This window comes from Falco rusticolus, chromosome 2 (assembly GCF_015220075.1).
Source record: "Falco rusticolus isolate bFalRus1 chromosome 2, bFalRus1.pri, whole genome shotgun sequence".
Taxonomy (NCBI): Eukaryota; Metazoa; Chordata; class Aves; order Falconiformes; family Falconidae; genus Falco; species Falco rusticolus.
In genome coordinates, this window is record NC_051188.1 from 108,235,324 (window position 1) to 108,248,554 (window position 13,231).

At 40.1% G+C, this 13,231-nt stretch overlaps 1 protein-coding gene across 9 annotated transcripts in view; it reads left to right on the forward strand.

The window, feature by feature from the left end:
• The first annotated feature begins 209 nt into the window (after nt 1-209).
• The window catches only part of ROBO2 (roundabout guidance receptor 2), a 475,917-nt gene continuing 462,895 nt past the window's right edge, over nt 210-13,231 (forward strand). For all 9 annotated transcript variants that reach the window (XM_037377879.1, XM_037377880.1, XM_037377883.1 and 6 more), the window contains exon 1: nt 210-996. In XM_037377879.1, coding sequence (XP_037233776.1) covers nt 942-996 — 55 coding nt within the window. In that variant the 5' untranslated portion in view covers nt 210-941. The remainder of the gene's footprint in view (nt 997-13,231) is intronic.

Genomic DNA, 13,231 nt, shown 5'->3' on the forward strand with positions numbered 1-13,231 from the left:
CAGTGGTTTAGTCCACACCCCGCAGCCTCCCTTCCCCAGGCAGCCGCGGGAGCCGCGCTCATTCTCCTCCCTCTCCTTCTCCCTGCCAGCCGGTGTGTCCGCGGCGGCGGGAGGCGGAGGCGGCGGGAGGGGAGAGGAGGCGAGCGGAGCGGCGCGGCGCGGGGCGGCGGACGCCGGGGCCGCCCGGGAGAGGGGCGGCGGCGGGAGGTCCCCGCACCCCCTGTCGCACGCAGCCCGCCGCTCCCGCCCGCCGCGGCTCCGCGCCGGAGTTACTGCCCGCCGGCAGCGCCGCCCGGGTTTCCGTCGGGAGGGCGGTGCAGGGGACAGGGTTTTATTCCGAGGGGATGCCGAGAGAGCTGCTGCCCTCCTGTAGCACGTTGCCTGGGCGTTCCTATTATGGAAGTTAAGTGAGAAACTCTGCAGCTTGAACTGATTTGGTAGAGAACGAAGGGGGTAGGGGGAGGGCGAGAGGAGAGCCAGATAGCCAAACCAACCCAATGATTTGCCTGCAAAGTGCCGGGAAGTTTGTGGAGCACTTTCTAGGACTCGCGTCCTTTCTCAGAGTCTCTCCTTGTCTTCCGAAGAAAGAGTTTGGGTTGGATTGCCATGGATCCTAAAGAGAGTCTTAGGCACACTTGAATAATTCCTCTGCTTGGGCTGGATTGGTGGGAATTTAGAAAGGAGCGTGTGTGCAACACAGAAGCCTCCGGAGCTCGCTCGCTGCTCTAATCTGTATGGATCTAAAAGTGTCACATTCAAGACCTTTCCATCTGCAGCTTTTGATTTCAAGATTTCCTCTTCCACTTTAAGTAGCTGCTAGGAAACTGAAAACTTTTGGACCTACCTCTTACTGGCTTTGGATACTTTTTTTTTTTTTTTTTTTTTTGGATCTCTGTGGAATTGGGCTCGCAAGTGATCGGGATTGCATTTAATATGTCAAAATGGGTCTGCTGACGCCACTCCTGCTCTTTGGATTTTCATTTTTTCAAGTCTATGGTAAGTTCGCTTATTTTAGATATGCCATTTCTGTGCAGAAATCCCCTTCATCTGAATCTGGTTTGGGACAGCACATGGACGGCATTATAAGCTTTAACGTTACAGAGCCTTAAGTTTTTCTGGTATATAAATGGTATTTGGGGGGCGGGGGTTGGGGGGAAGTATATATGTTTCCAATAAGCAGTCCTTCCCGTCTGCTAATTTAATGGAAAAGCAGCTTATGAATGGAAGAACGTTAGCGAGGAAAGAGTAAAAATTACCGTGCTAAATTTTTTATTTGGGGGGGGGGGGGCGGGGGGAAAGGAGGAAGGCAAGGCAGAAAGCTGTTGTAGCTGATAGTACTTTGCCTCCTTCTATTGTTAAACTTTCCACCGGGAGAGGCAGCTGATGAAATAAATCGGTTCGCTCTGCTGGGCTCCAGGTGAGGCGAGCTGGCGAATTTCCAGAGTCCCCGGACGCCTCCCTTGGCGCTGGCGGGCGGGGGGTGCGCGGCTCCAGCCCCCCCTCACCTCCGCCCCCGCCGCGGGGCCAGGCAGGTGCTGGCGGCGGGGGCTTGCTGGCACCCCCACCCCCTCATTACGGGCTTTTCGAGGGAGTGTTGTCACGAAGCTAAGCAACGTTTGGGGGAAAGGGCGGATTTCCCCCCGCGCCCCGCGTCTCCCCCGGGTCTGCTTCCCCCTCTGGGTCTGCTCCACAGCACTTCTTGCTGTTTTCAAGTTTAAGTAATGTTAAGTAATGGATGGGGAACTATAAATTAGCATCTCGGGGAAGTACGCTTTAGCAGGGCGAGAACTTCAGTGCAAGGGTAAATTGTCTTTCAAAGTAGGGGCTGGCGCTGTGCTGCAGTACAGACGCTAGATGCCTTACAGTACTTCAAGCATACAGCTAGGAAGCGGGCATCCGTAAAGCACACAGTCCTGCACAAGTGTGTGCTGGGACCAGATGCGCGGCAGTCCTCCTAGTACTGGGTATTTGGATCTCTAAACAGTCTTTTAGACTTGAGGTGAATTTAATATCTGGGACCCTGGCTGGTTTTGCTTGTCTGTTACAGCAAACTTTGCTCCAGGAAGATGCTTACTGCATTTACTGTTAGTTCTGAAGCAAGGACTCCAGGTTTATTGTTTGCAGTCACAGGCTGCTTTGAGCATTTCTTCCCCCTCCTCTCATCAGCCCCCACCCCCTAGCAAGAAAGGAAGCGAAAAAGATGAGAAGAGGGAGACATTCAAGCACAGTTTTGCATCGGTTGCATAATATCCTATGCAGTTTAATATTCTGTCTGATCTACCGATAAGAAAATTTCTGCATGATACATGTACATGATGAACAGTAAGAAGCTGAAATTGTGAAAAGATTTAATAGAACATTGGTGTCTATTGTCAGCGTGGTCATAGTTTTGCAGGGATTTTGTTTTCTGTTTGCTTTATTTTTTCCTACAGTAACACATTCTGATCCTTAACTTTCAGACCACCAGTACTGGAGATACCTTTGTATACAAACTGAAAACATCAGGCTGTAGAAATGTAATTATTAGTAAGTGTTTAAAATCGTATGTAGCTAGAAGGAATACAATTAAAGTGCTCAGTGGAAGTGACAGAGTGAATCAGAGGAGCTTGGTGTTACAGAATGTAATTAACGTACCAGGCTGTTTGAGATATATGAAACAAATGCAATTAACCAGCTTGCTGGTACGACAGAGGCAAGACATAATTTATTCTAGTTTTGTCACGAGGAGCACAAGTAGAACCTTTGTTCTGGTTTAGCTTTATAAGATGGGGGTAGGGGGTGCAGGTGAAGCACGTAGCTAATTTAGAGCTGGACCATTAGAAAAAAAATCCAAGAAACTGCCCAGAATAGATGTGATCCTCCCCTTTTGTGGGAAGATATTGCAGACTGTCAAGCTTGCCTACATTAACAACTCAAATAAATAAATAAAAGGCCTTGTGGATAGCACATCATGACGAAGTAGAGATAAGCTGTTATTGTCAAAATGACTAACAAGTAGCTTTGAAGAAATATTGGCATGCAAGCTTGGCACGGGGTACTTAAGTCTCTTTAGAAGCACAGCAATTATGATTACACCTTGAGGTGACACATACCACCAGTTGCTTTGAAAATATATATATCAACATTTGCACTATTTGTAATGCTTTAAGAAAAAAGGCAAAACTCAATAGACTACTTGTTTAATAGGTCCTTGATTTGTTTTCTTTATGAGAGTTACCTCTTAGTGTGTTTCTGTTCTTGAGGGGGGTTTTTTTTGTTGGGTTTGGGGTGGGATTTTTTTGTTCTCATGGCATCAGGTCCAGAGAGAGGCATTGCAACATTTGAGACATATTAGCTGTCCTTTTCCTTGTGACATTATTTTTGTTTAGTGATTTGAAAGTGGTATTACACAGTGCATAATGGTGTAGATCAAAATGATAAATTTTTCATCTAAAGTTATTTTCTCTATTCATACTTTTATGACACCTGAGAATTGCAAAACAATGAAAATGGCAGGAAGCATGTGATACATACATATGAATATTTTATTTTTATTTTTTTATTATTGTGCTTATGATTTTCCTGTAGCTCTGTCCATATTCTTACAGTCTGTTCAGGGAACAACTGCAATACTCTTTTTCTTTAGCTATCAGTTTTGGTTACTGTTCTTGAAAAAATGAACAATCAAAAAAAAAATCAAACACCTTCCCCCTATACTCTGACAACAAAACACTACACTAGGCAGAGTCTGTACCATTAAATAAAACAGTAGCTATTGGAGTTAAAACAGCTGATTATGTGTGTTGGGTTTTTTTATAGTGTTCAATTGATTTTTCTTTCATTGTTATGTGCTTTTTGTTATCTTTTTTCCAATCATTACTAAAGCTTGAAAGAACAGATACTAACAGAAAAGTTCACAGATGGTGTGGACACAGGTATGTGGATATTACCACAGATGCTAATTTTAGTGGGCCAACTCTGCCCTGCTAGAACTTGTGCTTTCAATGAAAATGACAACCTTTTATGTCAGGGCTGGCTTTTAGCCATTGTCCCTTGAAAACTGCAAGTTTGATGCTCTTGAGGGTGTGATGGCATTAAAGATATATGAGAACAATTCTGTAAAAGCAGCATTTTATCTCCATATATTTCAAAGGCACTTATTTTCTTAATGAAATGCATGTATCTGAAATAGTGGGTGGCTCAAGTGTTCTTTGTTTCTTTTCCTTATTTTTTTTTAATTCATTTTATTTCTTCACACCAGCGAGCTACACGTCTGTGGCCTTGTGCAGGTCTCTGTTGCCTATCGGAGAACATGGCTTACATATAAAGCTAAAGTATATTCTTCCAGTGCGTATTTAAGCTGACAGGGTCTTGATCTCTCATGTGAGTTTTGCTGTTGATGGATAACCTTTGCTTCTGTGGAATGTGTGCATTTTAATGCATTAAGAGTAAGATCCTGAAGTGGAGAGTTTGCAGTTTTGTTTCCTTTAGCTTGTTCTTCCACAGGACCCAATTCTGCAGAGCATTTAAGTGCATGCTTCCATCTCTTATCCAGAATCTCACTGAAGTTAAGAATTTAAACATGTGTTCCAAGTTAATCATATGCTTTCAAACTTTGCTGAGTAGGGATGAATTTATGCCCACAATGAGATGTTTTGCTGAACGAGTCTTAATATTTTGCTTTATTTCCTGTTTGGTAAGTTGTTTTGCACATAAATATATGTTGTTGCGATATGATAGGCAATGAGGAAATTCTGTTGTTCCACTTCCAGGGATGGATATGTTTGAAAAGAATACTTTGTTTTGTGCCTTTGCTTATTTGTTATGCTGCAAAAGGTCTGATACCCCACAATTTGTTCAGGAAAGTTAGGATAGGCTTTTTTAATCTTTTCTGTGAGTTACGCTTACTGTAACAGTCCTTCCATTAGGAACTTTCTGAAATTGAGATTGATGTTGCTCAAGGAAAATAAATATAAGCAATGCAGGCTAAAGATACGTAGCCTTAAAGGTAGACAAAAGGATTTAAGTGCATCATCAAGGAGATGCGCCAAAAAATTCAGTGAGAGGAAATGGAGGCTTTGGCTAGTCTGTCCAGTCAGCTCAGTTTCCAGGATTTGCTTTTGTATAGCAATGTAGGCTCATAGCACTAAATTCAATACATGCTCTGTCCGCTGCTGAACCATTTAGTGGAAATTACTGAAGAGTATGCGATGGCTTTTTAGCCATTTGCTACCCTTGAATCGCTATTCAAATATTGATCCCGGCTAAATAGATTGCTAACAGGTTCTGTACATTCTGTTTCAGCCACCGAAGAGGAACACTGCTGTCAGGTTTTATCTGTTATCTCAGCTGGCATGGCAGAGGTTGCTCTTCCTGTGGCTGCCATCTGGCTCACAACCTCTCATACCAACCTTGTGGAGGATACTTAGTAATCAGATTGCTGCTGTTTCTTGCCAAGAGGCTAGGTTTCGGGTGCTCTTTTCTACATTTCTATAGAAATCTCTTTGTGTGCAGAAGAAAGCAAGTATCCACTCTTGCCAAATAAATGTGATGGGTTTTTTTGGTTCTGACTGAACAGACAATTTTTACATGTAACTACTGAATTGTTACAGAAAATTTATGGTTATCCAAGCTTTCTCACACTGATATTTTTATAGTACGCGTGCCCTGTAAATTCTAAAAAATACCTTTAAAATTTGGTATATGTAAGGGTACAGAATCTGTTCTTAAATCACTATTTCAGACAGAAACTTGAGGATACCTTTTATGCAGAAGTAGTCATGTGGACAGGTAGTTATGAGATCTTTGAATGAAAAATAATTGAACCAAAATAAAGATTTCTGGATGTAGATTATACTTTCACTATCTTTAATGTCACACCTAGCTTGTACTGTACAATGCAAACTGTGGACTCTCTGCCCTTGAAGTGATGTCTCTAGAAATAAGATTGTCAGTGTTGTTCACACCTCAAACCCTCTCCTTAACAAAGTAACTGTTAATCACCTGTGTTTAATAGTGTATGTTTTTGCTATTTTGGATAATTAAACAAGGCCCCATTAATTTAGGAACTGCATCTGCGCCACTGAAATCTGTAACAATTTTACTACTGAGTCCTTTGTGCAAAAGACCTTGAAACCAGGTGATGGCATCTTGACTTACTGTAAGGCTTGCATCTTAATTCATGTAATGTAATCCTCTTACAAAATGAAGTTGGCTTGTTGCTACATTTTTCCATAGAGAGAGCTTCCAAGTACTAGAGGGTACAAGTGCATGCTGATGCTTCATTTCTGCTCACTCCTTACTCATCCCTACTGTGCTCTCTTTACTAGTGCAGAGTATCCTTTTGTAATCAGAAAACTACTTGTGCTGCATTGTGGATGCAATGATATACATTCTTACTACTTTTTTTTCAAGCCAAAAGTTCATGAAGTAAGAAATAGCTTTTTAATTCCATCTCTGCAGCTTCTCTTGGCATTGCTGCCATGGAAGAGATCCAAGATGTGCTCTTAATTTTATTAAAATAATAACCTTCATCAATAAATACATGAGCAACAGTAGACAGACTAACCAGTAGTAGCCATGTAATAACCTGCTGATACCTATATTGAGCCGCTGTGCTCTAGTGGCCAAGCCTAATTGAGATTCATCTTCATATTACAGACAAATGCGATGTGAAGATATTAATTTCAACAACGTTCTGGCAGAAGTAGCATGCATTGAACTTGCAGTATTTACCACTGTCCCCCAGCTACTATTTTTTTTGGCTAAGCGAATTGTTAGTAAACTCACTAAATAATGATTATTATCTGCACATCTCTGAGGTAACACATCCATTTAACTGAGCTTTGAGCTTTCTGGATATGTTCTAGACAGATTTGCAAACATCCTTTCCTGTGTGTAATTTCTCTTTGAGCTTAGCTGCACTGTAAAACCATGTCAGTAGAAACCACACAACTTCACTTGGCTTAATTATAAAATTCCTTATTTGTCTTGATACTAGGAAACAATGCATCTTTGGCTTGCTGATAACTGAAGGCTACTGATCTTCTAGTGATTCCAGTGTGTATTTTGGAACCCATTGAGACTGTGCGTGCCCAGGTTCTATTGTGAACTTTTTACGCTGTTTGTCCTGCTTGTGGAGATACTTATTCAGCTCTACCTACCTATGTGAATAATAACTGGAAGAACATAAAGCGTTTTCAAATGCATTCCTCGTAATTTTCAGGTGCTCATATCATAAGACACCATTCTAAGTTTGATTTGGAGCAACTTTAACTTTATGTGGTATCTGCTTGCAGAACTACCCTTTCTTGTCAGTGAGTCTTCATTGTACTCCTTCAGTTCCAGCAGAATTCATCAGTCTGACTACAGTGTTGGACAGTGGCCTGCCATTGTATGATTTCATGCTTTGTTGTAATTTACTTTTATTTTCTCTCATCACGTTTTCTTAGATTAATTGGGAGAACAGTTTATTTGGTCTGATATATGGAAATGAATTGGTAGGATGAATAGGGATGCCAGGAGTTAAAGTGTGATCTTACTCATTACCATTTACCTAGATAATTATGCCACAATGTCCGTTGCAGCATATGGTCTTTTAGGTTGTATTTATGCATTGCCTACATAGTGTTGTATGCCAAAGAGAGAAGAGTGTATCTTTAATATGTCTGTCATAAATGCAGATTGGACAAAAACGTAAAGAAGAAATGGCCAGTAGCAAGCTGTAAAACACAGTAAACCGTAGTTCACTTCTATTAATCACTTGCCATTGATTGCAAGGAAACTGAGTGGAAAAAATTTAACCTTTTAAAACCAAAATGTCAGGTAACTAAAACCAGTCAGCTTGGTTTTTATCCATAGTGAATGATGGAGGAACTGTTCATGCCAGGGTACCAGGGGTACTTTTTTACTGCTGTGAAAATGTCAAGGGTTAAGAATCTGTTATGAGAAGTATTTTAATACTGCATGAGCCCTATAATTGTGGGTTCTGAAGCTGTCATTCTGTGCAGTTTTCAAAGTCCACATGTCCTGCAGCTGAGATGACTTCATCCTGACAAAAGGAGTGGTCAATTTTAACAGTTTGTTTTGTAGCCTAAAGAGAACTCTGTAACTAAAGGATGGATGATATTTCTTTTGTGTCAATATTATAAAAAATTCAAATGGCATAGCAATGCTGTTGGACCAAGAGCTAGTTGGGAAAAGCCTGGTTTTTTTCACCTGGATTTCTTTTCCCTAGTAAACTTGATGTTCTCTTTGGGATTGTCACACCATATTGAAGGCTGCAGATAAATGGGCTGTGGGCTCATCCTTCTCACTTTTCAGAGATGAAAACTTTTGCTCAATGCATTATGTGACCTTCGAGACCTGGAAATGCTTATTGGTCCTGCATGTATAGTACCACTATCCTGCTCTGACAGTTTTCTGGAGAGAGAAATGACATTGTAAGCTGGGACGAGGAGTGGGATAGTAGCCTGATTCCAGGTCTGTGGCTTGATGGATTAAAGGACCTACCCCATTTTGAAGCAGAAAATGAGGGGAGAGAGACTAGCAGAGGAGCTGGGCTACAGAGCATGTGGCTGGGTTAGGCAGCACAGGGAGTGAAAAGGGGAGCAAAACACTACTGTCAAGCTTGACATGACAGTGCTGATGCCTAATAACTTCGGGGTTGTTTTATACACCATATATTTAAGCTTTTTATCATTGCTATGTCATTTGTGCATCACTTATCTATGAAGTGAATAAGCCTTTCTGTTAAATTGTTTGAGTTCAGATTTGTTTGGAGTGGCTGCAAGAAAATGCTGTTGTAATTTGATGCAGTGAACTAAGGTCTTTGCTGACTTTAACTTGATGCACTGCAGAAGTGCTGTGATAGATTGGCTGAGGTGGTTTTGTTTTTGTGTGTATATATTTTTATGATCTGTAAGGGAAATTCAGTGGCCTAACTAAAATAGTTGGTTTACGTCAAGGCAACAGCTATTAAACAAAGGACTTCCAGTGGAAAAAATTAACTATCAGAAATACCGCAGGCTGCATTTTACCCTTGATCTATTACATCTGTTCTGTTACCAAACTGGATTTTAAAATATGCTTTGATTTTAAGCCAATCAATGTGATGTATCTATTCAGATGTATGTCTGAATTATAAACTTCTGGGGTTTGTGGGGTTTTTTTGCTTTTGCATGCATTTGATTTGTTGTCTTAAACTGTGCAATGTGGTGTCTACCTAATGAGACCAGACAGTTTGTTCTGTAAGATTAAGTCCTGTGGGGTAAAATCCCAGCATTTGGAATAGAGGGATCCTGTGATAAAATTGTTTCTTAGTACTGTTGTCTTTAAACCTCTAAAAATAGTTCTCTGTGTGTCTAAATCTAGATAAAAAAAAAAAAGGTTTTATCTATGTGGATATCTAATTATATCTATACGCACTTCAAAGAAAATAACTTCAGAAAAAGTGAGGAATAGAATTTCTGTCCCTGAAGGCAAAACTGTAAACAGTAGTAGGAACTGTTAGAACACAGAAATAAAAGAAAATTAAATGTTTGACAAGTAGACAAACAGATATTTAATTAAATATGAATCAATGTAAAACAAAACTGTTTATTATTATTTACTGAATCCTTTTTGAGAACTGCTCAATTTAGGATGAAATGCAAAAGAACATATGTCTGGCTTTGTATGACCCCAAATTTCTCTGTTCTGCCTTTCAGCAGACAACATGCCTTTTTTCCCTAAGTGATTTTTGGTTGCTAGGAGAAGTGCAGTAGTCTGCCCTGCTCTCAACCAGCCGTGAAACCAAGAGTGTATTGAGGTAAAGAGAGGGGCAAAGCACGGTATAGGCCATGATTCACAAGTTGTCTCTAATACGTCCACTTTGTTCCCCTTTTTTCTTTGAAAACTTTTGTTTTTACTAATGGTGTTTCTTCTCAGCTGGTCTCTCAAAGCCATTCAGAGTGGAAAAAAAATAATTGTGCTGTTAAGAGTCTACTCAGAGGAACAAAAAAAGGAGAGGGAGACTTTAAGGCATTCGTGGGGCCACAGTGGTAGCAATGTGCAACTCGATGAATAGTTCTAGTCAGCTGCTGTTAAACTGGGTGATTGATACCTTCTGTTTTCTGCTAGGCTAGAAAGTACATGGAAAGTCTTCATAGTGGTCCTGCCAGTTTTAATGGAAGATATTGAAGTTGTTTACAAACTATCTTCAGACTTCAGTATATGCAGAATTCAAATAGTTATGTGCACACATTTGTTAAAACTGGAAAGAGTTGTTAATAATCATGGTACTTTTGCACTAGTTTGTGAAACACTTCATTCACTACCTAAATCATGCTTTTTGAATTAACTGTATACTGTGGCAGGGATGACTTGACCGTCACCTCCTATAAAGATCTAAAAGTGTACTTGAACAAATGTAATTGGCTACTTTTAAACCTTCGCAGTTAAAACGGTTTTATGTAGTTAGGTATTATACATGTTTAAGTGATTAGACAGTATTGTCTATATTAGTAGACTATCAAAATCGTAAGAGTTATGGCAGATTTCACTTGAAATTGATTGCAGGATGAATGTATAGACAATATATTTTTTTCCTTATGTGCTTAATGAAACCTGGGCTTAAGAGCAGTCTTAAAATATGGTTACATCTCCCAAGAAAAATTGCTGAAGGGATCATGTGTATGAGTCCTATGAATGAGGACATAGCACATGTGACTGAAGAGAACTGCGATCTTTGCTGCAGAAGCAGATGACTGCCTGCGAACAGAACAGGGCTCTGTATCATTCCTTAACAGGAATAAGTGGTGAATGGTTAAGGGTCTCATTACCCATTTAGAATATCTTGTTGACTCAATTTAGCGACATGCAGATAATGGAGAAATTCAATGATGATGTACTTGGAGAAACAGTGCAACAACTTGTACCAATTTGTTATTCCCATTTGAACTAAATAGGTTTCACCCATATTTCTGAGGGTATTGGGTGACCTGGCGGTACTGGATTCAGTCCCAGTGTAATTTAATGGAATTTGTATCTGTTTAGGTCAGAGCTGAATTTGCCCCCGGGGAAAGATCAAGATGGAATTGCTGTAAGCTAAATTATAGGGAGCTGGCTCTATCTTACAGCCTGCTGATGGGGGTGGGAGTGTGCGTGTGGGTCTTTTGTGTGTGGCGCTTTTTTTTTTTTTTTTTCTTCCCGATCCACACAGAATTTTTGAGTAATTTAAATACTATCTAAAGCACAAGCAAGTTTTCAGTTACTTCCACAGAAGTTGCAACTGCTGAGACCAAGGATTTTCCCTCATATATTACAGCAGATGTTTCCTCATTCGTTCTCCAGAGTTAGCCTAGAAGTGCTGTTGTCCTTCTTAAGGCTGAGAACTGAATGGGAAAACAGACAAGTTTTTGTCACTGCATGTGGATATTGGTTAGCAAAATCAGAAAAACAATATCTTAATATGAAAGATGTGCCCAGTACTACTCAGGAACTCTGCGGTAGAAGGGAGGATGAGATCTGGTCTCTAAGACCACAGCAGATGGTAGGAGAGGTGTGCTAGTGTTAATGGTGAAGGAAGGGCTACCTTGAACTGATTTTGCTGCTGCATCTCTTTACCTGGCATTTAAAGCAAAGTGACTTTTGATATCCAGGAGTGAGATAGGTAGAATTGTGGATTGTGAATCTGGAAAAACAGTTTTCCTTCCTGTTACTTGATAGACCCACCACACAGCATTATGAAAGAGAAAAGAGGTAGAGGGTGATTCAGCACTGCCAGATTTGGGACAGGAGCTAGCGGGGAGCAGATACTGATGCAGTGAAACACTGAGCTATGCCTGTCCGTCCTCATCTTTTCCCTCTGTCCTCAGCTATGTGTTTTTGGGAGTCTAAATATGCTAAGGAAGGAGTCAGGAAAGAAGTGGTAGCTCTGGACCTGAACCTGTGTGAAATTGGAGGAAACGTATTGTTGCATGGTGACATTCAGCTGTCCTTCTTGTTCTTGCATTTCCCCCCTTCATTCAACTACACATGCAAAATGAAGCATCATGTCTTCAGAAAACTCATCTGTCCCTCGGAACCTGATTCATTTGTAGAATAGACTTCTTTAGGATTAAGTAGTATGTTAAGTAAGGACAATAAGTAATAAGTACAATATTGAGGTGGAGCGGTAAGGAATGAAGGCAGGTATATGTACACTTTTCTGGTCATGTGATACAGAACAAATCTATCACCGTTTCTTATTCTTTTTTTCTCCCCTCCTGTTAAATCTGTTTCCTGGATTTTTGCTAGAATGAAAGATATGTGTAGCTTGCTTGGCAAGTTTCAAATACGAAATCTCACTGTTGATGCTTTGCGTTTGTAATTCTAGAATGTTTTCCTCTGCATAGGCCAGAAAATGAGAAATGCCTTAGCTTACCACACAGAAATCACTGGAGTTGAAGCTTCTATATTTATTCTAGGACAGGGAGAAAAATATGCTCTGGTGTTTACAGGTTTTCATTCCCTGTGCTGTTTGTCTGCTACTTCTGTCCATGTTTCATTCGTGTAGTTTGCCTCCTTATATTTCATAGTTGAAGACTTTCGTCTTGTTTTCTTGTCAATTGATTTAGTTTCCTTTCCAGCTTTTTCCTGTTATTCTCATTCTTCTCTGTTTGGTTTAGCTTGCTCTTTTCTAACCATGTTGCTTGAATGTGAAGAATGAAAGGACTGAAATAATAGGAAAAGTTGGTGGGGAAGGCAGTGTTGGTGATGGAGGAATGATCATATGAAATTTGGTTCCTTGGCAGGATTACTTGGTGAATTCTGTGTGCATAGTTAATGTTCTGTGGGGGCAGAAGATTCTGTCCGCCATAACAAATTTGAGTAAATTAAAAAAAAAAGTTTACAGGTATAAGCCAAATTTTGTGTGAAGTTGGAAAGAGGTACCTTTCTGAACACTTAACTGTGTCTCAAGACTACCTTTCAGTTTTAAAAGCACATAAGTCTTCAGTCTGTTATGGAGAATCTTCTCCTTCAGTCTAGAAAGAGCATAACTCTGTTTATAACTGATTTGTTAGGTTTCCTATTCTAAAAAAATCATTGAACTTTATCAGTTTATAAACTATAGGTGGGCAATTGACTTTTAATATCTAAGCTGATTTTTTTTTTAGTGTTCTACAAAGTTGTAAACAGTTAACATTAAAAGGCAAAAGATACTATATAGGCATAAACTGAAAGTAACATTATTCAAGGAAATTCTTGTGCTGATATTACTGTTTAAATAATT